The 25,784-nt window shown below is 54.7% G+C and overlaps 1 protein-coding gene across 1 annotated transcript in view; it reads left to right on the forward strand.

Annotated features, from left to right (window-relative positions):
• ANO1 (anoctamin 1) overlaps nucleotides 1-22,763 on the forward strand; it is a 194,185-nt gene extending 171,422 nt beyond the window's left edge. Inside the window, exons 23-28 of the mRNA XM_037734002.1 lie at nucleotides 98-243; nucleotides 3,819-3,971; nucleotides 11,975-12,027; nucleotides 14,304-14,488; nucleotides 18,351-18,456; nucleotides 20,951-22,763. Of these exons, the coding sequence (XP_037589930.1) occupies nucleotides 98-243; nucleotides 3,819-3,971; nucleotides 11,975-12,027; nucleotides 14,304-14,488; nucleotides 18,351-18,456; nucleotides 20,951-21,217 (910 nt within the window). The 3' untranslated portion in view covers nucleotides 21,218-22,763. The remainder of the gene's footprint in view (nucleotides 1-97; nucleotides 244-3,818; nucleotides 3,972-11,974; nucleotides 12,028-14,303; nucleotides 14,489-18,350; nucleotides 18,457-20,950) is intronic.
• The last annotated feature ends 3,021 nt before the right edge of the window (nucleotides 22,764-25,784 follow it).

A 25,784-nucleotide genomic window follows, 5' to 3' on the forward strand; every position in this document is an offset into this window, starting at 1 on the left:
AAAAAAAAAAAAAAAAAAAAAAATCACTGGAATGCCAGATCCGAGCCCCCAAACTCAGCTTCCTGCAAACCTAACTGCATGATGTCACGTCTCTCAGGAAGATGAAGAAGTTCATCCGCTACCTGAAGTTGAAGCGGCAGAGCCCCACCCACCACGAGGAGAGCGTGAAGAGGAGGCAGCGGTACGAGGTGGACTACAACCTGGAGCCCTTCGCCGGCCTCACCCCAGAGTACATGGAAATGAGTGAGTGCCAGCTGGGGCAGGTGGGCAACGTCAGGCTAGAAACAGGCCAGCATGCCACTGGAGTGGGGCAGGGCCGCAGGGTGTGATGCCCCCAACCCCGCAGTGCCCAGCGTCCCTCCGGAAGCATCAGGCGGGGAGGAGGGAGATGCAGACCCTGGCATCCAGGTGCCACCCCCTTGGGTCAGCAGGCATGGCTGCTCTGGATGGAGTCCTGTCTTCCAGAGGCCCAGGTCAAGCAGCCGCCATCCCCAGGCATGGTCCTGTCAGCACAGCCCGACCCAGCCTCCGCTGTGCAGGTCTTCCTTCTGCCTCAGTCTCCCACACCAGCCGAGGGCCCAGCCCTGCTAAGCTGCAGGGTCCTGCCTCACTTGGGACCCCCCCCCCCAATCCGAGGTCCCTCCTGTCAGCCCCAGGGCCTTCAAGCACGGACTTTGGGTCTGTGAATCATCTCTGCTTCCCGACGGTGAGCTCCTGAGCTGCCGGAGCCAGGACTTGCTTACCTGTGGGATGGCTACAGCTGCCCCCAGCACAGAGCAGGTGCTCAAAGGAGACCCAGAGGTCGGGCCTTGCCCCCTCAATTGTGTGACTGGCCAGGAGGATGCCACGGGATGGCACATACCTTTTGGGGGTGGGCAAAGGAGAGCTGGGAAGAGGCCAGGTGTGGCCCGCACAGCTCTGGAGTCTCCCTGACCTGGCGCTTACCTCTCCCTCCTGCCTCCTGCACTCGCTCTGGGCATGCTGGCCTCCTTGCTGCTCCCCAGCCCCATGGAGCTCAGGTCACCCCAGGCACTAGATGTGCCCTCCCCCAAATGCCTGCACAGCTCACTCTCTCCCTGCCTCCCACCCTCTATTCAGAATGTTCCCCAACAGAGGAGTCTTCCCTGACCACTGTGTTTGAAAGGGGAAGCCCTTCCTCGACACAGCCACAGCCCCCACCCTCCCCTGCTTGGGGTTCCTGCCCCCCAGAAAACAGCCTTCCCCCGTCACCCCTCTCCTGGCTCCCCTGGTAGGACGCCAGCCTGGCCCTCTCTTGCTCCTCATGCACTAGCCCTGTGCCTACAGCAGGTCCAGACATACAGTGGGCATTCAGTGTGTGTTTGCTGACTGGATAGGCAAAGGCAGTCTGGGAGATTCCTGCAGAGGGGGGTCCCAGCATGCAGTGCCCTGGCCACCAAGGTCAACTTCTCTACAATGCTGGCTCCCAGGCTTCTTCCTGGTCTGTTTGAGGTGAGACCTGGCAGGTGGCATTTTTATTTTATTTTATTTTATTTTTTGAGACAAAGTCTCGCTCTGTCACCCAGCCTGGAGTGCAATGGTACGATCTCAGCTCACTGCAATCTCCACCTCCCAGGTTCAAGCAATTCTCCTGCCTCAGCTTCCCGCGTAGCTGGGATTACAGGTACCCACCCCTACACCCGGCTAATTTTTGTATTTTTAGTAGAGACGACGGTTTACCACGTTAGTCAGGCTGGTCTCGAACTCCTGACCTCATGATCCGCCCACCTCAGCTTCTCAAAGTGCTGGGATTACAGGCGTGAGCCACCCTACCCAGCCAAGCAGGCTGCATTTTTAACAAAGGCCTGGGGGTAAGGGCACCTTCGAGGGCAGGGAGCGTTTCTGTTTCATTGCACTGCAGGTGCTGCCCTATGCCCGCATGTTGGCCAAATTATCCACATGTCGCTCCTGGCTCCCAGATAATTGTGCAAGGTGCACCTTGAGGTAGACTCAGGAGGAGAGGACTCAAGTGTGGTGTTCTGTGGCTCCGCTTTGTTTTCTCCTGGAATGAAGACCACGCTGAACCAGGGTCAGGCTGCTGGACAGGCGGGCGGCTCCCAGCTGTTTGACTCAGTGCTGGCCACATGGCCAGGAGGGCCAGGGTCTGGGAGGCGACCCCTCTCCCTGCAAGGCTGCCCCTTCCACAGGAAACCCTAGAACCCAAGAAATCAGCACAGCCACGAGACTGGCAGCCCCTTCTCGGGATTTATTTTCCGAGTGGCTGGATGTTGCATCCTGAGTTCCTGATGGGATTTCTGGAGCAGGCACCTCCTCCCCACGTACACAGGAGGTGTCACCAGGCCCCACCCTGCCCCCACCCGCCAAGGCACATTTCTGCACCCACTGGGTTTCTCCCCATCCATCGGCTGCCAGTCTGTTCCTCCAAAGAAGGCCCAAGCCACGGATGTGGATAGCTGGGGAGAACAAGCCCATCTGGGAATGCCCCACCTCCCCGGCCCCCCGCACCCTCCCTCCCTAGCGCCAGCCCTGGCAGCGTCTCCAGCTCCCGGGTCATGCCCTAGTGCCAGAGTAGGCAGAGCCACTCAGAAATGGGGAAGCCCACCCCGGTGGGTGACCCACAGCCTCGGGCCTCAGCACAGCACACACTGCCCCACATAAGCAATGCCTCGTCCCCTCCAGGGACCCCAGGCAGGACCAGAGGCCTCCCACTCAGCCCACCTTTCCAGGGTGAGCGAGACAGCCCAGGGAGAGAATTTGCAGGGCAACCCCCACAGCCCATCCGACATGCTAACAATGCCCACACTCAGCCCGCCAAGCACACGGTGACATTCTGCCGGCTTCCTTGTTTACTGCCTGGCACCAAACATCCTTGGACTGGGTCCTACTGTGCAGTTCCTGAACCAGCTTTCCTATTCAGTTCCCCTTAGCAACCTTTTCCTGACCTTCGCCCAGGAGCCCAGCCCATGCTGGATACCTCATCCAAAGCCCGAGAAACCCCAGAGCTGGCTCCTGGGTGGGGCGATCAATCCCCAGAGGGAGGGCCACAGGGCAGAGGTGAGGGACTGCCCTGGGCAGTGGGTCCCCGCCCCGATCCAGGAGGCCCGATGCCAAGGGAAGTTTGGGGCTCTGGAAGATACAGGCAGGTCCCCCCGGTCCCAGGAAGCCTCCGTGATGGAAGCAGCAGGGCCACTGCCACGTCCCTTCCCAGCACCAGCAAGGGGATGACCTCAGGCTGGGCCTTTGAGCTCATGATGGTCCTTTTCCTATTGGTGATTTTTTAAAATCTGACGTAGGCTGGCGAGCTGGCTCATGCCTGTAATCCCAGCACTTTGGATGATCACCGAGCTCAGGAGTTTAAGACCAGCCCAGGCAGCATAGCAAAACCCCAGCTCTACAAGAAAGACAAAAGTTAAGCGGTCACAGTGGTGCATGCCTGTGGTCCCAGCTACTCGGGAGGCCGAGGTAGGAGGATTCACTGAGCCTGGGAGGTTGAGGCTGCAGTGAGCCATGATTGTCCCACTGTACTCCAGCCTGGGTGACAGGGCGATATTAGCCATAGATAAGTGAACATTCCCATTATTCAAGAGTCCAACACTGAGATTCAGAGCAAAATTTGGAATTCTGCCTTGGGCCCACTCCTGGCCTGGAGGTCACCCAGGGCCATGGAGGGTCCATCCCAAGGGGTCCTCTCATGCATCTACAGGTGGGGGCCGTGCAGGTGGGCTCACTGGAGGTGGGGCAGCCCAGACCTGTGCAGCTCAGCACAGGGGGCAGTGGGGTCCCCCCATTTGTGGGCTGTGGCTCACAGAGTGCTGACTGGCACTGGGCTCTCTTTGCAGTCATCCAGTTTGGCTTTGTCACCCTGTTTGTCGCCTCCTTCCCCCTGGCCCCGCTGTTTGCACTGCTGAACAACATCATTGAGATCCGCCTGGACGCCAAAAAGTTTGTCACCGAGCTCCGAAGGCCGGTGGTAGTCAGAGCCAAAGACATCGGTGAGTGACCCTGTGGGCTGGGGACCAGCTCCAAGGGTGCGCTCGGTTTGGGAGGGGGGTGCTGCTCTTCAGAAGCTAGAGCCAGAGCTGGCCAGGTGTCCCCACTGGGGCTCTTCACCTAGCCTTTCACAGGTAGAGCCTGGGGGCAGGTGACACAAGACCTGCAGGTCCCCACCCTCCCCTCCCACAATGCACTGGTCACAGAGGACGTGTGCAGAGTGAGTCCCAGACATCTGAATGTCTCCACAACCTGCTGCTTTAGGAGGTGCAAGAGACACATTTCCTTTCCAATGGCTGACAGCACCCACCTCTAGCAATTGTGAGACCCCAGTGCCAGGGCGAGAGCAAGGGGAAGGCAGTATCAGCCATTCAGCAAGTGCCCTCCTACGATGCATGTCATGGCATCATTTAATGTTCACAAAAGAGAAAAAGAAGGGCTGGGTGCAGTGGCATGTGCCTGTAGCCCCAGCTACTCGGGAGGCTGGGGTGGGAGGATCTCTTGAGCCCAGGAGTTCTGGGCTGTAGTGCGCTATGCCGATCGGGTGTCCGCACTAGATTCGGCATCAATATGGGGACCTCCCAGGAGCGGGGGACCACCAGGTTGCCTAAGGAGGGGGGGACCAGCCCAGGTCAGAAACAGAGCAGATCAAAACTCCCGTGCTGATCAGTAGTGGGATCGCGCCTGTGAATAGCCACTGCACTCCAGCCTGGGCAACATAGCAAGACCCCGTCTCTAAAAAAAAAAAAAAAAAAAAAAAAAAAAAAAAAAAAAAAAAAAAAAAAAAAAAAAAAAAGAGAGAGAAAAAAATGGAAGGAAGGAGCCCACATCTGTAGACAGGGGAGAACAGTCCAAGTCATCGCGAGGCTTGCCTTGGGGATCAAAGCCAAAACGCAGCTCAAGTCCAGCTTGCTGACCCGGTCACTCAGGCACCTTGATCGTGCAGAGGAGGAGTAGGGTTGGGAGAACGCGTATTTACGGGCATCGTAAAGGATAACTTTGGGCTGAGCACAGTGGCTTGCTCCTATAATCTCACTGCTTTGGGAGGCCAAGGAGGATGGATAGCTTGGGCTCAGGAGTTCAAGACCAGCCTTGGCAATATGGCAAAACCCTGTCTCTACAAAAAATACAAAAATTAGCCAGGCATGATGGTGCATGCCTGTAGTGCCAGCTACTCAGGAGGCTGCGGTGGGAGGATCCGTGAGCCCAGGAAGGTTATGACTGCAGTGAGCTATGCCCACGCCTGGGCAACAGAGTGAGACCCTGCCCCAAAAAAATAAGTAAAATTATCTGGATGTGGTGGCGCAGACTTGTGGTCCCAGCTACTTGGGAGGCCGAGGCAAGAGGATCGTGTGAGCCCAGGAAGTGAAGGCTGCAGTGAGCTGTGATTGTGCCATTGCACTCCAGCCTGGGCAAAAAAGAGAGACCCTGAGAAAAAGAAAGAAAGAAAAGGAGGGAGGGAGGGAGGGAGGGAGGGAAGGGAGGAAAAGAAAAATGATAACTTTGTAATAATCAGAGGTGTCAAAAACACAGCAGACTTCCTTGTGGGTTAGAGAGCTCCCTGTTACCAGAGGCATTTAAGCAGAGACAGGGTGACACTGTGTCCCGGAGGGTGAGGGACATGGGAGCCCCATGCAGGCCTCCACCAGAGCCAGCCCTCACAGGAAGGGTGAGCCTATCTTATCCTATAGTAGGACCCAATTTTCAGGGTGAAAACAAAATTACAAAAACACATGCATTTTATCTCAAATTTAACACAGTTTTAGTTGGCATAGCACCTTTGTACTAATTATTGGAATAAACGAAAGGTAGAATTATGTACTGGGGATTTCACCTTGCCGAAATAAAGATTCCACACCCGCGTGATAAGATAGTTTTGGGCTGGGCTTCTGTAGGCCAAACATCATCTTACAAAAATGCGGGAAGCTGGCGGGGCGCGGTGGCTCACGCCTGTAATCCCAGCACTTTGTGTGGGGCTGAGGTGGGCGGATCACCTGAGGTCAGGAGTTCGAGACCAGCCCGGCCAACATGGAGAAACCCATCTCTACTAAAAATACAAAATTAGCCAGGCGTGGTGGGCTCCTGTAATCCCAACTATTCAGGAGGCTGAGGCAGGAGAATTGCCTGAACCCGGGAGGCGGAGGTTGCAGTGAGCCAAGATCGCACCATTGCACTCCAGCCTGGGCAACAGAGCAAGACTCCATCTCAAAAAAAAAATAAAAATAAAAGTGTAAAAGGCCATTTTAGCTGGTGAGACAGGTGAGAAACAGGCCACCGAAAAACGGGCCACCATGACCATCTCTGCACGTCCGCTCTCAAGAGCCAGGTGAGACTGCACGCCGGCTGCGCCTAGGCATAGCACTGCTTTGAAGATCAGTGCCACAGAGCCGCCTGCAACATTAACTTTTCTCGGAAGCTCAGCCTGTTGTGTCCTCCTGGAGGAAGCCCGGGTAAATCCTCCCCAGTCCCACTTTCCCGATAGGAGACCGAGGCTCAGGTGGTAACAGGCCGACACCAGAGAGCTGAAGCCCTGGACCTCCTGCCTGCATAGAGAGTTTGCTTCTGAAAACCTCACGCTGCACACCAAAGACCCCAAAAGGGGAGCCCTGGGACAGCCCTCCAGGTGTGCCCTGCCGTCCTCGGAAATTCTGCAGCTCTCTGTCCCGTGGCAGTAAAGAAAAGAGTGGCCGGCTGGGCGCAGTGGCTCATGCCCGTAATCCCAGCACTTTGGGAGGCCGAGGTGGGTGAATCACGAAGTCAGGAGCTTGAGTTTGAGACCAGCCTGGCCAACATGGTGAAACCCTGTCTATACTAAAAATACGAAAATTAGCGGGGCATGGTGGCATACGCCTGTAGTCCCAGCTGCTCGGGAGGCTGAGGCAGGAGAATTGCTTGAACCGGGAGGTGGAGGTTGCAGTGAGTCAAGATCACACCACTGCATGCCAGCCTGGGCAACAGAGCAAGACCGATTCAAAAAAAAAGAAAGAAAAGAGTGTCATCCCATTCCAGCAGGTATAGCTAAAAGGAGAAAAGAAGGGAGCCACCCACACTGAGTCCTCACAAAGGCCTGAAGCTCGGGCACCTGACAGTACCCCCTGCCCCCGCCCCCTGCCACATCATGATGCACGTGTGTTTGCTCTGACACCCTCTGTTTCAAGAAGCTCTGGCTGTCCCCAGATGGTGGCTGGCTGAAGCTTGCAAACCCACCCGGTGAAAGAGCAGCAGCTGGGTGGCCCTGGCTTCCTGCAGCCCCTCCGCAGGCACTGGCATCCCCACCAGCACACGTGCCTCTTTGGACTTTTTGCCCCTGGCTCGCTTTGCCCAGTTCTTACGGATCAGCTACTCACTTCCTGGTTCCTGTCCGCTTGGCTGAAGGCATAATCTGCGGTCCTTCCACGCCTCTGTTTGTGAGTTCCTTAACCGTAACCTTTCCCTGAAGAGACTTTTGTATTCCATCTATGATCCGTGCAGGGGCCGCAGGCAAGCTCCTTGAGAGGACAGAGGGCCCCTGAGGCCCTTGTGACCTGCGCCCCTGGGGCCCTGGGTGGCTGGGAGAAGCCATGCCACAAAGCGCAGGTGCCTTGATCACCCCGCAGTCCGGCAGGTCTCAGCGGGGGCCCAGCCCATGCGTGGGAACCCGCTCCAGCTCCCCAGCTCTGGCTTCGACTTCCTGTTCTCCTCCTGGTTCTTCAGAGCCTGGCGGTGGGAAAGCGCAGCCGGCATTCCGCTCCCGGTCACTGCATGTGGGCAGAAGTGGTGGCATCGCCAAGCACCTGGCTTTATCTAAGTACCTCCCTGTTCTGTTCTGGGAAATGGGGCTTAGAGCCCCCCTAGAGTGGGAAAAATTCCTTGGGAAAGAAACCAAGGAATGTACTTGGGGAAGTAAAAATGAGGCAGTTTTCCCCAACAGGACTTTCGTAAAAGAAGCCCATCCAAAGAGTTTCCAAAAGCACAGCATCCCCTTTTACTGACAGATGTCTCAAGAGTCAAACTCTGTAAACTATTTGAAGAGATTTACTCTGAGCCAAATCTGAGTGACCATGACCCATGACACAGCCCTCAGGGGTCCTGAGAACATGGGCCCAAGGTGGTCAGGGCACAGCTTGGCTTCATACATTTTAGGGAGACATGAAATATCAATCAGATACATCTAAGCTACACATTAGCTTGGTCCAGAAAGGCGGGACAGGGTGGGGTCCCTTCCAGGTTATAGGTAAATTTTTTTTTTTTTTTTTGAGAAGGAGTTTTGTTCTTGTCAGGCTGGAGTGCAATGGCAAGATGCAACCTCCACCTCCTGGGTTCAAGCGATTCTCCTGCCTCAGCCTCCCGAGTGGCTGGGATTACAGGCGGGCACCACCACACTTGGCTAATTTTGTATTTTTAGTAGAGACAGGGTTTTACCATGTTGGCCAGGCCTGTCTCAAACTCATGGCCTCAGGTGATCTGCCTGCCTCAGCCTCCCAAAGTGCTGGGATTATAGTTGTGAGCCACCACACCAGGCTATTTTAAAAATTTTTGGTTGTCAGTTGCTTGAAAGAGTTCTTATCGATAGAAAGGAAAGAATGGGTTATGATATGGGCTGTGGAAACCAGGGTTTTATGACACAGATGAAGCCTCCAGGTAACAGGCTTCACAGAGAGGCTGTAAATGTTTAGCACACTGAAGGTTGTGTTGATGTTCACGCTGGTCAGCTTTTCCTGAATTCCAAAAGGGAGGAGGAGATAATGAGGCCTGTCCGACCCCCTCACCCCCACGCCCCGTCACAACCTGTCCGACCCCCTCACCCCCACGCCCTGTCACAACCTGTCCGACCCCCTCACCCCCACGCCCCGTCACAGCCTGAACCAGTCTTTAAGGCGAACTTGGGGGTGCCCTGGCCGAGATGATGGATTCCATTCCATGATTGGGGGGCTTAGAATTTTGTTTTTGGTTTACAGAGCTCCTCGGAGCAGTGAGTCTCACGCTGGAGTGTGTGTCGGACTAACTCGGGGTTCCCAGCCCCACCCCAGGAGAGGTAGATTCCGTGGGCTGGGTCTGGGGTCCTGGTTCTTCATTTCTCACTCAAACACACCCTGCCATGTGCAGGGCCACACGGAGAACTGTCTGCCTGGACACAGATATCCCCCAGACCCACCAGGACAGGTTCCATCCCGGCCCCTGAGGCAGGAAGACCCTGCTCCCAGCTCCGTCTCATCCCGCCTCACCTCTCCCATTCCCTGTGATCTCTCTGGGCCCGTTGGGCCATTCCCTGGGCAGACCTCCTTGCCTGCCTGAGTCCTGCCCTTCCACGGCCCCAAGCTCAGGAGCCACCTCCCTCGGGACCCCCACACCCAAAGACCTCAGCCCCTACCCCAGGCCCACCGCACCTCAGCACCCTGCCTGGGAGGCCTCAAACTCAGTGCGTCAGGGCCACGCGGGCTGCACTCACGTGTGAGACTAAGGCCTGGGACAGGTGATCATAACAGGCCCACTGGTGGCAGGGAGGGAGGTCCCTAGGAGGCCCCTGCAGACAGCAGAGCTGCGGTGCACGGCTCGGCCTGCAGGGGGCGCCCCTGGGCACCACAACCAGTTGCCAAGAAGACACCACCCAGCCAGGACCAGAGCCAAGGAGCGTCTCAGGATTTTTCATTTTTTTTTAGACAGAGTCTCTCTCTTTTGCCCAGGCTGGAGTGCAATGGTGTGATCTCGGCTCACCACAACCTCCGCCTCCCAGGTTCAAGCGATTCTCCTGTCTCAGCCTTCCGAGTAGCTGGGATGACAGGCACGCGCCACCACGCCCGGCTAATTTTTGTATTTTTAGTAGAGAAGGGATTTTGCCATGTTGGCCGGGCTGGTCTCGAACTCCTGACCTCAGGTGATCCACCCGCCTCAGCCTCCCAACGTGCTGGGATTACAGGCATGTGCCACTGCGCCCAGCCTCGATTTTTTAAAATACATTTTCCTGGTTTATAAGCACCAGTCTGTATTTTTAAGCAGTAGGCAAGCACAACAAAATGGCCATCCAGCCTCAACTGGGCCTGCCTGGACCGCTCTGCCGCCTCTGCTCCTGCGCCAGAGTCTGCTTGGAAAGGGCTTCCGGCGCTCATGCAGTCACTCAGCAAACATTTACCCAGCAGCCCCCACCCCATGTGCCAGACCCCAAGCTAGACACAGAGCTACAAGGATGTGCAACTCGCAGCCTGCCCTAGGAGCTCTGAGTCGAGCCCTCAGCCCTGACACCTGACCAGGAGAAGCTGGGCAGGAAGCGTTTCCACTCCCGAGGGAGTGCTTCACTGCTGACTTTGTAGGGCGGTGCCATCCAACCCTCACGTGCGTTCCCAGCTGCTTTCTTCAGGATGGGTAGCCCTAGGGCCGCTAGTGCGCAGAGCCCACGTGACTGCCCCACCACCTGCTCTGGCAGGAAAATAAAGTCAGGAGCGCTGCACTCATGCGAAAGACCACGCAGAGCTATAGTAAACTCCTCATCTGGGATTAGACGATGGCCCCTATGGCCCCAGGACTGGAGACAGGTGGCAGGGGGGTGTGACTGTCACTTCTCAAATTGCCTGCCAGCAATGGCTTGCAGTGGGTATTCTCTCTTTTCTTGAGACAGAGCCTTGCTCTGTCACCCAGGCTAGAGTGCAATGGCATGATCTCGGCTCACCACAACCTCCACCTCCCTGGCTCAAGCGATTCTCCTGCCTCAGCCTCCCGAGTAGCTGGGATTACAGGCGTGCGCCACCAAGCCCGGCTAATTTTTGTATTTTTAGTAGAGATGGAGTTTCGCCATGTTGGCGAGGCTGGTCTCAAACTCCTGGTCTCAAGTCATCTGCCCACCTCAGCCTCCCAAGATGCTGGGATTACAGGCATGAGCCGCCACACCCAGCCCGCAGTGGGGATTTCTGATTGATGATGATTGTGACTGTGGTCTCTCATTGAATTGGCACTGGCTGGGGCCAGGGGGCGAGAGAGCTTGCCTGGGAGATTTCACCTGAGCCCATGGTTTCTAGCTCTGGGCCACACAGGGGGCCTGAACCCTTGCTGCCTTTGCAGGCCACCAGCATGCGCCCCAAAAACAGGGACTGGGATTCTCCCCTCGGCTACTCAGGCAGAAGCACCATGTACAGCTCTCCCTGCAGCCCCCCGCACGGGTAGAAAGTCCACCTGCCCCATCCTGGCCCTTTCTGATGAGTGCTGGGTATCGCCCACCTCAGAGCCAGCCCAGGGCAAGGAGAGCAGACCCAGGACAGGCTCCCAACCCCACCGCTACGCACAGCAGTGCTGGGCATGGGAGGGCACAATCAGGGTGGGCAGGGGTCAGCCCAGGACATGGGACCATTTCCAGAATTGCAACACTGAGACCCTGCTTCCTGGACCATTGAGGCTTCCTTCCTGGGCCCTGCTAGTTCTCATGGCAGCTGGGAAGACGGATGGAGAGGCCACGAGTCCCCGGCGCTGTGTGGTGCTGCTCTTGTTCATCTGTGATGTGGTGCAACCCTGTGTCTTGGAGTTAAGAGAGCAAGGAGGTGTCCAGATGGGGAACGGCTCGATCTGCCCTGCTGTGGCCTCAGTGCCACCAGCCGGGGGCCTGGCCCTGTTCTTCAACTGCAAACCCATGTCTGGTCTCGCCCTAAATACAGGAATCCTCCAGCAGAGCTTTAGGAGCTCCACGCCAGTTGAATCTTTGACACTTTAGGGGGGGGAAAAAAAGGTTTCATCTAAGCCAATTAGTATTTAAACAGGTTCGTGGGGAGATCTGCAGAACCCCTCAGGGACCAGCTGTTTTTAAGCACCTCTTAGAGAAACTGGTGAGCTTGTCAGAAAGGCTGGTGCACGCCAGGCCCTGGCCCTGACCTGGCTTCCTCAGGACCTCAGCAAATGATTCCCGGTTGCCGTCAGCCTCTGACTGCTGTGAGAAGGAACAAGTCTGGCCCCTGAAAGGGTGGTACCCCTCAGGCTGCTGCCTGGTGGCTGCAGTCACTGAGAGTCTGGGGCGCTTTAAAACTGTGACGTTTTCTTCCCACAGGAATCTGGTACAATATCCTCAGAGGCATTGGGAAGCTTGCTGTCATTATCAATGTAAGTGACATCAGGGACCTCGGTGGAATGGAAGTCCTGGCTGAGCTGCCAGGCAGCCGGGGGCCCCTCCGAGAAGACGCTGGGCATAGATCTTCCACCTCCAGCCACGGTTCGGCCCCCAGCTGCCAGGATTCTTTAGTTATAAATGTCCCTTGACCACTTGGAGTCGGGGGGGTGGGCTCTGAGGAGGCACAGCAAATTCTCATCAACGTTTTTCTGCAAGTTTTTAATTTTTTTAATTTTTTTTCTGAGACAGAGTCTCACTCTGCGGTCCAGGCTGCAGCGCAGTGGCGCCATCTCGGCTCACTGCAACCTCCAAGTAGCTGGGATTACAGGCCCACACCACCACGCCCAGCTAATTTTTGTATTTTTAGCAGAGACAGGGTTTGACATGTTGACCGGGCTGGTCTCGAACTGACCTCAGGTGGTCCGCCCTCAGCCTCCCTCACAAAGTGCTGGGGTGACAGGCATGAGCCACTGCACCCAGCCTTTCTGCAAGCTTTGAGCAAAATTATTTACCTTGCCCACCTTGGCCCCTAAGTCCACTGAGAATAAGCAAGAGGCAGAGATAGGAAGGAAGACACAGAGGGAGACACAGAGATTCCTCACTGGTAATCTTTCTGTTCTCTTATTTAAAGAAAACAAAGTTGATTTTTCTCCTTAATCTAAAACATATGGCTGCTTTGTGGAGGTTTGGGAGATGCTGAAACAGAGCGAGAAATGAGCGCTTGTCAGCCTCACACACAGCTCTGCTGAGAATCAGCGCTCCAGGCCCCTCAGCCTCCTCCCCAGCCTGGCGGCCCCTTCGGGCCTCTCCTATCCCCAGGACTGCAGGCTAGGGTGGCCCGGCCCTCGGCCTTCCCCATCAGGGTCTGCCTGGCTCTGCCCATGGCCTGGATCTCCTGGGTTTAGCTGTGTCCAGCTGTCCCCAGCACATACTTCAAGCCCAAGGCTGTGTCCCAGGCGTGAGAACCCCAGGCAGCCACAGGGAGTCCACTGTCCCAGGGCCCCGTGGCTCTCATCCCTTCTATCCTCCAGCTGAGCCAAATCGTCCCCGCCGAAAGGTGACACTATGCACATGCGGGATGGTGGGGTGGCTCCCCAGGGCTGACAGTCAATGCCCTTGCAAGGCAGGATGCCAAGTCAGGGACTCAGCCCTGGAGAAGGGCCCCTCAGAGCCCTTGGACAGCGCCCTTTCCCAGCGGGCAACCCCTTCTGCCAGGCACGTGCTCCCACCAGATGATAGGGAGGCTGCAGGCAGAGTGTGCAAGCGGGGACGGCTCCTCACCCCACCCAGACAAGGGAGCGCAGGGCCCTGAGGCAGGGGCTGCGCTGTGCTGGGTTGTGAGGCTGGGAACAGAGGTGCATCCTCTCTGCAACAAGTGGGCGCCGTGAGCAGCTACAGAACACAGGGGCACCTCCTGAGGACAACAGCAGCGAGAACAGGCCGGGCGCGGCGCCTCACGCCTGTAATCTCCGCACTTTTGGAAGCTGAGGCAGGAGGATTGCTTGAGGCCAGAAGTTCAAGACCAGCTTGGCCAACATAATGAAACATAGTGAGACCTTGTCTCTCAAAAAAAAAAAAAAAAGATAACAGGTGACATTCATGAGGCACCTAGAATGTGCTAGACCCTGCTAAGCTCTTTCCACACACCAGCCCACGCGTCTGCACACAGCCCTTGGACGTGGGGACTGTTACGGCACCAGAGGCACAGAGAGGTTAGGTGATTTGCCCAGGGCCACACAGCTACGTGAGAGGTAGCCGCTGGGCCTCCGATTCCTCTTTTGTAAATGTACCAGCCGCAGCCGGGGCTGTAACAGAATGAGCTGGGGGAGGACCTGACAGCCTGCAAAGCACTTTCCCTTCCTGCCTCATTCCCTTCTCCAACAAGCCCAGAGCACTGCGCATACATGGTGTGGGTGTTGTTAGCCCTGTTTTGACAAGAAGAAAATGGAGGCACAGAGAGGTTGGGTGATTTGCCAGAGGCCACACAGCCAGCAAGAGGCTTCCAGCATCCACCTGGCACCTTCTCTTCTAGGAGTGTGCTGTCCCTGGCCCCCAGGTGCTCTCCTTCAGCTGCCAGGGGGCTGAGAGGAGCGCCCCCGACCCTGCATCCATTCCGTCCGCATGCCAAAGCTGTGCGGCTACAGTCCCCTCCAGGGGCAGCAGCACGTGGCCGGGGCCCAGTGTGGCTATGGATGGGTCACCCCTTGTTGCAGCCAGTCCTCCTGTGCCCAGTCTGGGGGTCCCCCTCACTGCCATGTCCCCTGCGCAGGCCTTCGTGATCTCCTTCACGTCCGACTTCATCCCACGCCTGGTGTACCTGTACATGTACAGTAAGGACGGGACCATGCACGGCTTCGTCAACCACACCCTCTCCTCCTTCAATGTCAGCGACTTCCAGAACGGCACAGCCCCCAACGACCCCCTGGACCTGGGCTACGAGGTGCAGATCTGCAGGTACTGCTCTCGAGCCCCCCTCTTTGAAAAGCCACGTTTAATGAGTTTCTGGGAGAGCCCGGCTTTGGGCGGGGCTCAAATCAGGGCAAGTCATGAAACAATTCAAACTTGCTTAAAAAGAGAGAAAAAAAAAAAAAAAAAAGGCTGGTGCAGTGGCTCACACCCGTAATCCCAGCACTTTGCGGGGGCCAGGCAGGAGGATCGCTTGAGCCCAGGAGTTGGAGACCAGCCTGAGCCACACAGTGAGACCCCCATCTCTGCAAAAAAATGTTTAAATAGCCAGGACTTGTGGCACACATCTGTAGTTCTAGCTACTTGGGAGGCTGAGGTGGGAGGATAAATTGAGCCTAGGAATTTGAGGCTACAGTGAGCTATGTCACATCACTGCAGTCCAGCCTGGGCAACAGAGTGAGACCCTATCTATAATTTCAAAAAATCGATAAAATGAATAAAAAGATGCCTGAGGGGAGGAAATTAGAGGTGATTTACCAGTTCCTATAACTAAGAAGCCCAGGATAGCTTCAGGCATGGCTGGATCCAGGAGCTACAGTTTACCATCAGGCTCCACTCTGGCACTGCCCTTCCGCTTTGATTTCCTCTGTCTGCATTGTTCTCTTGCTGGTGGAAAGGGTTCCCTGCAGCTCCTGGCTTATATCCTCTCTGCTCTGCAGCCCCTGTGGGAAGATCTCCTGTTTCCCAGTAGTCAGCAAACGTCCAGGGACTCAGTCTTACTGGCCCATCTTGGGTCAGATGTCCATTCCTGAACCAACCACTATTGCCACCAGGAGGAGGGCTCATCTTGGCTTGGTCTGGGTCACGTGCCAGGGTGTGAAGTCATAGAGAATTGGGGGGTCCTAAGAAAAACTGAGGTGCTGTGACTTGAAGAGGAGACAGGTGCCAGCAGACAAAGCCTTGAGCACAGAGTGAAGAGGGACGAGCCGGCACGTGTGGCTTCTGACACTGGGAGGCCAGGGCTGCTCGTCCCCGTGGGAAAACGGGTTATGCAACTTCTCCCTGGCCCAGCAGCTGGCACCAGAGCCATGGCCCAGCCCGATCCCATCTCAGGGTTTGGCAGCACAGTGCTGAACAGGCCCTCGGAAACTCCCATCCAGCTTCCTCCAGAAATCAAGCTCCGCAGGAAAGGGCCCTATCTGTTGGCCATCCCCCGGAATTCTCCATCCCTGGAGTGGGGTCTGGCACATAGTAGTTGGTCAATAAATGCTTATGACACGAGGAAGTGAGGGAATGCCCAGACTGAGGCCCAGAGAGGTCAAGTGATTACCCAGGGGACACACAGCAAGGGGGTAGTTTGAGAGGGCGAGCACCAGGGATGAGGGTCCAGGCCAGGGCTATGCCTGCAGAGCCAGCTGGTTCCTCTCCTGGCCTCCCTGACTGACCTTTTAGTGACCAGCAAGGGCACACCTGCAGCTCAGCCTCCAGCAACGCTGCCCCTAGTGGGGGCATTTCTGTCCAGCTTTGGGAAGCTTTTCCAATGCAGGGTGGGGATGTCAGCTCCACTCAAGCCGAGTTCCAGCTGGTGTGTGGCATGCCCCAGGTTTGGGAGCTGTGGAGGGAGGGAGGCCCTAGGCGGAGACCTCACCCTGCTCCCACAGACCCTGGGCATCTCTGGGTCTCTGCGAAAAGAGGAAGGGGCTGGGGAGAACAGAAGCACGCGAGCAGCGTCACGAACGGGGTGAGCCTCCCTCCTGAAGCTCCAGTCATTTCCATTGAAGAGCCAAGGTCAGTGGCAGGACCTCGGGGGAAGGGGCGTGAGTGAGCTGGACCCTCCAAGCCCGGAATCCGTCCGCTACATCGAACTAAAGCTGGTAACTTGAGAGCCAGGGCAGCCCGTGTTCTTTAGAGATAAGGAGGTGAGGCAGTGCAGCAGCCCCAGAAGAGGAAGAGGAGAAGCCGCCCCAGACCTGGGTGGGGCGGGCCGGGCCGGGCCGGCTGCCTGACAGGCCCCTGCCTGCACCAATAATATGCTTAGCTTCGTTCTTCTGCAAACGTTTGATAAACTGTTTGTTACCTTGATCGAATGTTCAGGGTTTTGTTTTGTTGGGTTTTTTGGTGTGTTGTTTGGTTTGCATTTTCTTTTTTTCCTTTTTGAAACAGAGTCTCACTCTGTCACCCAGGCAGGAGTGCAGTGGTACAATCTCGGCTCACTGCAGCCTCTGCCTCCCGGGTTCAAGCGATTCCCCTGCCTCAGCCTCCCGAGTAGCTGGGACTACAGGCACCCACCACCACACCCAGCTAATTTTTGTATTTTTAGTAGAGACCATATTGTTCAGGCTGGTCTCGAACTCCTGACCTTAGGTGATCTGCCCACCGACACCTCCCAAAGTGCTGGGATCACAGGTGTGAGCCACTGCACCCAGCCGGGTTTGCTCTTTGTAGAAATAGGGTCTCACTTTGTGGCCCAGGCTGAAGAGCAGTAACATGTTCAAAGCTCACTGTAGCCTCAACCTCCAGGGCTCAGGTGATCCTCCCACCTCAGCCTCCCGAGTAGCTGGGAATACAGGCGTGCACCACCATGCCCGGCTAATTTTTGTATTTTTGTAGAGGCAGGGTTTTACTGTGTTGCCCAGACTGACCTCTGACTCCTCAGCCTGAGATGACAGTGCTGAGGTTGCAGGCACGAGCCACCACACCTGGCTGATAAGGTGCTAACAGTTTTTCCTTCAATAGTTTCCCTCAAAGAGGGGATGGACTGGAGAGGTGGTTTTCAAACTGGGTTCCATGGAACCCATCCTGGAGTTCTGTGGAGCATGGGGGTTGGGTTGAGGTTCCGGGGGTTCAAGCTCGGGGAACCCCCACCACTTCAACCCAGTAGGCCCTGCACTCTTGGGGCCCTATGGGAGTTGCCAGTGAGATTTCTTTTGGGAACAAAGGGTCCAGTGCTTTTAAAAGTTTGGAATCAGGCTGGGCGCGGTGGCTCAAGCCTGTAATCCCAGCACTTTGGGAGGCCGAGGCAGGTGGATCACGAGGTCAAGAGATCGAGACCATCCTGGTCAACACGGTGAAACCCCGTCTCTACTAAAAATACAAAAACATTAGCTGGGCATGGTGGTGCGTGCCTGTAATCCCAGCTACTGAGGAGGTTGAGGCAGGAGAATTGCCCGAACCCAGGAGGCGGAGGTTGCGGTGAGCCGAGATCGCGCCATTGCACTCCAGCCTGGGTAACAAGAGTGAAACTCCGTCTCAAAAAAAAAAAAAAAAAAAAAAGTTTGGAATCAGCCAGGCACAGTGGCTCACGCCCATAATCCCAGCACTTTGGGAGGCTGAGGCGGGTGGATCACAAGGTCAGGAGATTGAGACCAGCCTGGCCAATATAGTGAAACCTTGTCTCTACTAAAAATAAATAAATAAATACAAAAATTAGCCAGGCATGGTGGTGGGCGCCTGTAGTCCCAGCTACTCGGGAGGCTGAGGCAGGAGAATTGCTTGAACCCGGGAAGCAGAGGTTGCAGTGAGCTGAGATGGTGCCACTGCACTCCAGCCTGGGCCACAGAGCGAGACTCTGTCTCAAAAAAAAGCTTGGACTCTCCTGGTCCACATGGTCCCCGCCCTTGATTCTGTGAGCCCACGGCTGGGCCTCGGGAATACTTCCTGCCACACGTGTTTTACACGAAGCCTGTCAGGTCCTGCCTGTTCCATGGGGGGTTCTGCCCACCCCCCTCCACTGTGGAGAGAGACTCCCTGGGTGCAGGGCCACGGGCTGCTTGCCCAAGAGAGGGCTGCCTGCCTGGAGGCAGCCACACACCAAGCTGAGCCTGTCCGGGCAGCCTTCGAGCTGCCTGGCTCTGGCCAGAGCTGAGCCCCGCCGAAGCCCCACCCTCCACTCTGCCACCATCTTTTGCAGGTACAAAGACTACCGAGAACCCCCTTGGTCGGAAAACAAGTATGACATCTCCAAGGACTTCTGGGCCGTCCTGGCCGCCCGGCTGGCGTTTGTCATCGTGTTCCAGGTGTGGTGGGTCCCTCTGGGTTTCCGGTTTGGGGATGGAGGCGCTGAGGGGCCACGCTGTGCCCACAGTCTGGAAGGCAGGAACTGCCAGAGCCACGGGTTCAGAGGCTCCTCCAGAGGCTTGGAGAACTTGCTCTGGGACACCCGAGAAGGGGACCTGGCCGGCCGCAGGCCCCCTGCACCCACAGGGCCCAAGACAACTTCATGAGAGAGGAAGGCAAAGAGAGGGGCCGGATGAGTGCCGGCAGAAGGGTTCAGACTCACTGGTGGGTTTAATCCAGTAGAAGTTTCTTTTTTTTTTTTTAGCTGGAGTTTCACTCTTTGTCGCCCAGGCTGGAGTGCAGTGGCACCATCTCGGCTCACTGCGACCTCTGCCTCCCGAGTTCAAGCAATTCTCCTGCCTTAGCCTTCCGAGTAGCTGGGATTGCAGGCACCTGCCACCACACTCGGCTAATTTTTGTATTTTTGCTAGAGACAGGGTTTCACGGTGTTGGCCAGGCTGGTCTTGAACTCCTGACCTCAGGTGATCCACCCGCCTCGCCCTCCCAAAATGCTGGGATTACAGGCGTGTGCCACTGGAAGATTCTTCACTGAACAAGACAGGGGCCTGGCGTAGTGGCTTGCACCTATAATCCCAGCACTTTAGGAGTCCGAGGCAGGCGGATCACCTGAGGTCAGGAGTTCGAGACCAGCCAGGTGCCAACCTGGTAAAACCCTGCCTCTACTAAAAATACAGAAATTAGGTGGGTGTGGTGGTGCACACCTGTAAGTCCAGCTACTTAGGAGGCCGAAGCAGGAGGATCACTTGAACCCAGGAGGCAGAGGTTGCAGTGAGCTGAGATCTCGCCACTGCACTCCAGCCTGAGCAACAAGAGTGAAACCCTATCTCAAAAAAAAAAAGCAAGAGAGAGACGTGGAGAAAGGGGCCCCCACCTCTGTCCCCCTCTCGTTCTCACACCACGTCTGTGGTAGCAGGCAGAGCCAGGACAGACAGGAGAGCAGTGGGCTCTCAGGTGACCCCAGACATAGCCAGCAGCCATGGGACCCAGCCCCCACTGACCCAGCCTCTGGGGAAGGGTCTGAGCCAACTTTCTGAAGCCAGAGGGACTCCCAGTGGAGCAGACCCCAGACTGAGGTCCTGGTGGGGGCACCCTGGGCTGTGGGTTCTGCTCACTGGTGTGCCTCTAACCTTGATTAAGTTGATGCTAGGGAGTCAGTAGGCCAAGAGCTCTGATTCTGGAATCCCCAGGACTGGGTTCAAGTCCCAACTCTGTCACAGGGCAGCCCCTTCCACTCCTCTGAGCTCAGCGGCCTCATCTGTCAGCTTTTCACAGCAAGCAGTGCAAAAGGTGTGTGGGGCTGCATTCCGCAGACCAGAGCCTGAGGGCTCAGCAAGGAGGGGTCTCGGCCAGAAACAGCCCGGCCTCATCCCAAGGGAGCCCCGGAGCATACATGGCACCCCAGACCTGGCTTCACCTGGAGGCAAGGCAGCCCCAGATGGGCCGGTCACTGCTTGGGCTGTCCAGGCTGGGAAGAGGGAGATATGAGGGGCATACGTTCTGCAGCTGTAAGCATGAGCAGCCAACCCCAGCCACAGCTGGCGCCTGGGAGCGCCAACCAGGAGAAGACACCATTCGAGGTGGCACGCAGGAACCTGCTCAGCCGAGGGTGCCCACACATGCTTGCTGGACAGGCATTCAGCAAACAACAAGGTTCAGTTTCTCGGGCAAGGCGCGGTGGCTCACGCCTGTAATCCCAGCAGTTTGGGAGGCCGAGGCGGGTGGATCACGAGGTCAGGAGCGCAAGACCAGCCTGGTCAAGATGGCGAAACTCCATCTCTACTAAAAATACAAAAAATTAGCCGGGCGTGGTGGCGCGCGCCTGTAATCCCAGCTACTCAGGAGGCTGAGGTGGAGAACTGCAAAAACCCAGGTGGCGGAGGTTGCGGTGAGCCGAGATTGCGCCACTGCTCTCCAGCCCGGGCAACGGCAAGACTCCATATAAAACAAAATTCAGTTTTTCCATAAAAACTGACTTATGCTGCCTTCTATCCACCAGAAAGGTCTCCATGGAGGAGGTAGATGTTCAGGGGACCCCGGGAGGCTTCGCAAACTGTAAAAGTTTGATCCATTTGCGGTTATTTCTAGTTTTCTGCTTTTCCCCAAAGCCTCAATGCTTGTTGGATTTGGCCATGCGCGACCCATCAGGTCACTTCCTGAGTCTCCTGGTCAAGGAGTTCAGAATGACTCAGATAATTTTCCCACGATAACTGAGTTCAGATTTGCTCAAGAAAGTCGGCCAGCATTTCTCAAAGGCCTGCCGGGTGGTTCTGAGCCTCCTTCATACCTGCTGGGAAACTGAGGCCCAGGGAGGTCAAAGAGCCAGGAAGTCACAGGGTGGCACCCCACCAGGTGGGGGCCAGGCAGAGAGGTGGGGGGCACTTCCCCAGGTGCCATCCTCCTCCCTGCTGCCATGCGCTGCCCTCCTCCTTCCAGAACCTGGTCATGTTCATGAGTGACTTCGTGGACTGGGTCATCCCGGACATCCCCAAGGACATCAGCCAGCAGATCCACAAGGAGAAGGTGCTCATGGTGGAGCTGTTCATGCGGGAGGAGCAGGACAAGCAGCAGCTGCTGGACACGTGGATGGAGAAGGAGCGGCAGAAGGACGAGGTGCCGTGCAACCACCACGACCCCAAAGCCTGCCCCGACAGCCTCGGCAGCCCAGCCCCCAGCCAGGCCTACCACGGGGGCGTCCTGTAGCTCACCAGCGGGGCTGGGCAGGCCAGCCGGGCATCCTGACCGACAGGCACCCTCTCCCAGGGCAGGCGGCTTCTGGCTCCCACCAGGGCCCGGAGGCTCCTGGGTTTTCTGCAAACATGGGGGACCACTTTCTAATAGGACATTTGCCTTTCTTCTTTCTGTTTTCTTTCCCTTATTTTTGCACAAAGCCATTAGGCCAGGAATTTTTTTCAATCTGTAGTTTTCAAGGTGAATCAAAATGATGGCTGGTAATAAAGCAATAAAGTAGCAAAGGCAGGTGCTTTGCAGAAAGAATGCTTGGAAACTCGAGTCTCCCTGGCGGCGAACAGTGAGCAGAGGCCCCTAGAAACCCTCCTTTCAATCCTCCTAACCCCTTAAGATAGATGCGAAATGGTAAGCCAAGGCATCGGGCAAAAGCTGGTGCGAGGCTTCAGGGAAAATGGAAAAAGCAAGAAAGAATAATGATGGATTCTGGTTCCAAAAGGTGTCACCTGCCTGTTTCAGAAAAGCTAGACTTTAAATCACCTTTTCCTTCCTCAGTTCAGCGGCTGAGGCACTCTGGGCAGAGCGAGAAGTGCCCCAGCGCTGACCGCACGGGGCGGGGAGCATCCCAGCTATTCCTGGAAAGCTGGAAGTGGGCACAGGTGTCCTTGACTGGGCAGGAACCAGCACCCTTGGCGTCCCCGGCAGGCCTCGCTGTCAGCCACACACCTGCCGCGTGGCACCAAGCTGACCTCAGAGCTGTTCATCTTCCTTACGCAACAAAACTGACCAGAAAATGGGCAGGGAGAGATGACCCCGGAAGCATTTCCACAGATGGCGTCAGGGTTTTGAGAAGTCTTACGACTTCCCGGGATCCCCTGGAAGCTTTAGAATATTCATGGTTTGGTTTGGTTTGGTTTGGTTTGGTTTTCAAAAATCAATTATGTGGTAGATTAAGGATATTTTTTCTGTAGCTCAAAGGTGGAGGGAGTTTATTAATTAACCAAATACCATTGAGAGAAATTTAAAATACTGTTACTACCAAAGATTTTTATTAATAAAGGCTTCTATTTTGGTAACACTTCTCTATATTTTTACTCACAGGAATGTTGCTGTTGACAATTATTTTAAAAGTGTATAAAACTGAGTCTCATAAATTACCTGAGTGATCTAAATCTGCAGCAACGATACTAAACAACTCTGAAATTTCTCAAGCACCAAGAGAAACATCATTTTAGCAAAGGCAAGGAGGCAAAACATAAACATATTTGTCTTGAACACCTCATTGATGTGATGTTGACGCTCCCGCTAATCTGCCAACTGTGATCAAAGTTTGTGGGTGTTGTAGATTTCCATTATTTGCTAAAATCATGCAATCTGATGCTTCTCTTTTCTCTTGTACAGTAAGTAGTTTGAAATGGGTTTTGTATATAAATATTGTGTTAAAAAAGTAGGCGATTACCAAAAATCCTTTTATGGAAACCGTTTTTTTAAAAGTGAATGTACACAAACCCACAGAAGACTGTGGCTGGACATTCATCTAAATAAATTTGAGTATATGACACTTTTCTCACTTGAATGCTGTCTGTGTGACGTCCTCCCAGGAACCTCACAGGCCGTCCCCAAAGTCCAGTGCAAACTCAGCACCAACTGACAGGCATCTCTTTCCTGTGGTGCCAGCATGTGGGTTGCTCTAAACGTTCTTGGGACTTCGTCTCTCTGGGAGTGTGTGCATTTGTGCTGCACACGTGTGTGCTTATTCATTTGCATGTGCTTTGCATTTACCATATGCACACGTTTGCATTTCCTGTGTGCATGTGCCTGTGTGTTTACATGTTGGTGTACATCACACGTGTGTATTCATTTGTATTTGCTTGTATGTGCATATGGGTGCAAGTGTTTGTGCATGTCCACATGTATGCACATATGCATACATGTGCATCGGTCTGCGCATGCACGTGTGTATGCAGTGTGTGTGTGCCTGTGAATGCATGTGTTTATGTGTTTGCATGTTTGTGTATTATCCATTCTCACACTGCTATAAAGAACTACCTGAGGCTGGGCACGGTGGCTCATACCTGTCATCCCAGCACTTTGAGAGGCCAAGGTGGGTGGATCACTGGAGGTCAGGAGTTTGAGACCAGCCTGGCCAACATGGAGAAATCCCATCTCTATTAAAAAAAAAAAAAAATTATCTGGGCATGACCTGTCATCTCAGCTACTCGGGAGGCTGAGGCAGGAGAATCGCTTGAACCTGGAATGTGGAGGCTGCAGTGAACCGAGATCGCGCCATCGCACTCCAACCTGGGTGACAGAGGAGACTCCATCTCAATAAAATATAAATAAATAAACAGAACTACCTGAGACTGGCTAATTTATGAAGAAAAGAGGTTTAATTGACTCACACCTTTGCATGCTTAACAGGAGGCATGACTGAGAGGCCTCAGGAAACTTAATGATCAAGCCGGAAATTGAAGGGGAAGCATATACGTTTTCACAATGGCCGAGCAGAAGAGAACAAGGGGGGACGTGCCACACTTCCAAGCCATCAGATCTCGTGAGAACTCACCCACTACCACGAGAACAGCATGGGGGAAAGGCGCCCCGTGATTCAGTCACCTCCCACCAGGTCCACCCTTGACACATGGGGATTACAATTCAACATGAGATTTGGGCCGGGTGCCGTGGCTCATGCCTGTAATCCCAATACTTTGGTAGACTGAGGCGGGTGGATCACGAGGTCAGGAGTTCAAGACCAGCCTGGCCAACATGGTGAAACACTGTCTCTACTAAAAATACAAAAATTAGCTGGGTATGGTGGTGCGTCCCTGTAATCCCAGCTACGAAGGAGGCTGAGGCAGGAGAATTGCCTGAACCATGACCCGGTAGGTGGAGGCTACAGTGAGCTGAGATCTCGCCACTGCACTCCAGTCTGGGCTACAGAGTGAGACTCTGACTCAAAAAAAAAAAAAAAAGATGTGAGATTTGGGTGTGGACATAGAGCAAAAACATGTCAGTGTGCATCACCCCAGTGTTCACAAATGTTTGCCTTAGCCTGTGTTTGTATGTGCATATGTGCTGTGTGTGTGTACATATGTGCTGTGTATGTGCATATGTGCTGGTGTGTGCATATGTGCTGCCGTGTGTGCACGTGCTGGTGTGTGTGCATATGTGCTGGTGTGTATGCACATATGTGCTGGTGTGTGTGCACATATGTGCTGATGTGTATGCATATGTGCTGGTCTGTATGTGTATATGTGCTACTGTGTGTGCATATGTGCTACTGTGTGTGCATATGCGGTGTGTGTGCATATGTGCTGGTGTGTGCATATGTGCTGGTGTGTGTGCATATGTGCTGGTGTGCGTATGCATATGTGCTGGTGTGCGTGTGCATATGTGCTGGTGTGTGTGTGCATATGTGCTGGTGTGTGTGTGCATATGTGCTGGTGTGTGTGCATATGTGCTGGTGTGTATGCAATGTGCTGGTGTGTGTGTGCATATGTGCTGGTGTGTGTATATATGTGCTGGTGTGTATGCATATGTGCTGGTATGTGTGGATATGTGCTGGTGTGTGTGCATATGTGCTGTGTGTGTGCATATGTGCTGGTATGTGTGCATATGTGCTGCCGTGTGTGTATATGTGCTGTGTGTGTGCACATGTGCTGGTGTGTGTGCATATGTGCTGGTGTTTGTGCGCATATGTGCTGATGTGTATGCATATGTGCTGGTCTGTATGTTCATATGTGCTACTGTGTGTGCATATGTGCTGGTGTGTGTGCATATGTGGCAGTGTGTGTGCATGGGTGCTGGTGTGTGCGCATGTGTGCTGGTATGTGTGTGCATATATGGTGGTGTGTGTGCATATGTGGCAGTGTGTGTGCATGGGTGCTGGTGTATGTGCATGTGTGCTGGTATGTGTGTGCATATATGGTGGTGTTTGTGCATATGTGGTGGTGTGCATGTGCATATGTGCTGGTGTGTGTGCATATGTGCTGGTGTGTGTACATATGTGCTGGTGTGTGTGCATGTGTGCTGGTGTATGTTTGTGCTGCCATGTGTGTATATGTGCTGGAGTATGTGCATATGTGCTGGCATGTGTGTACATGTGCTGGCGTGAGCGTGTGCATATGTGCTGGTGTGTGTGCATGTATGCTGGTGTGTGTGTGCTTGTGTACATGCACACGTGCCGTGTATTCCTTCTGTGTGTGTGTGTGTTGGGTTGGGGGATTGTGGTCACACTTTCTCAGCAGGGTCTTCCCAGATCCCCATATCTCAACCTCTAATCCCACAACCCAGCAGACTAGTATTCAGGATTTCACGGACCCTAAATTTCCCCAAAACCTTTTTGGACTGACCTAGGGTTGCCAATGTTTTCATCTGGGCCAGTGGGGATTTTTTTTAGAACCACCACCTATAATCACTATCACTTCATAAAAGAATGTGTGTGTGTGTGTGTGTGTGTGTGTATATATATATATTTTTTTTTTTGAATAAGATGAGGTTTCACCATGTTGGTCAGGCTGGTCTTGAACTCCCAACCTCAGGTGATTTGACAGCCTTGGCCTCCAAAGTGCTTGGATTACAG

This window comes from Cebus imitator, unplaced genomic scaffold, assembly GCF_001604975.1.
Source record: "Cebus imitator isolate Cc_AM_T3 unplaced genomic scaffold, Cebus_imitator-1.0 Scaffold563, whole genome shotgun sequence".
NCBI classification, from domain to species: Eukaryota; Metazoa; Chordata; class Mammalia; order Primates; family Cebidae; genus Cebus; species Cebus imitator.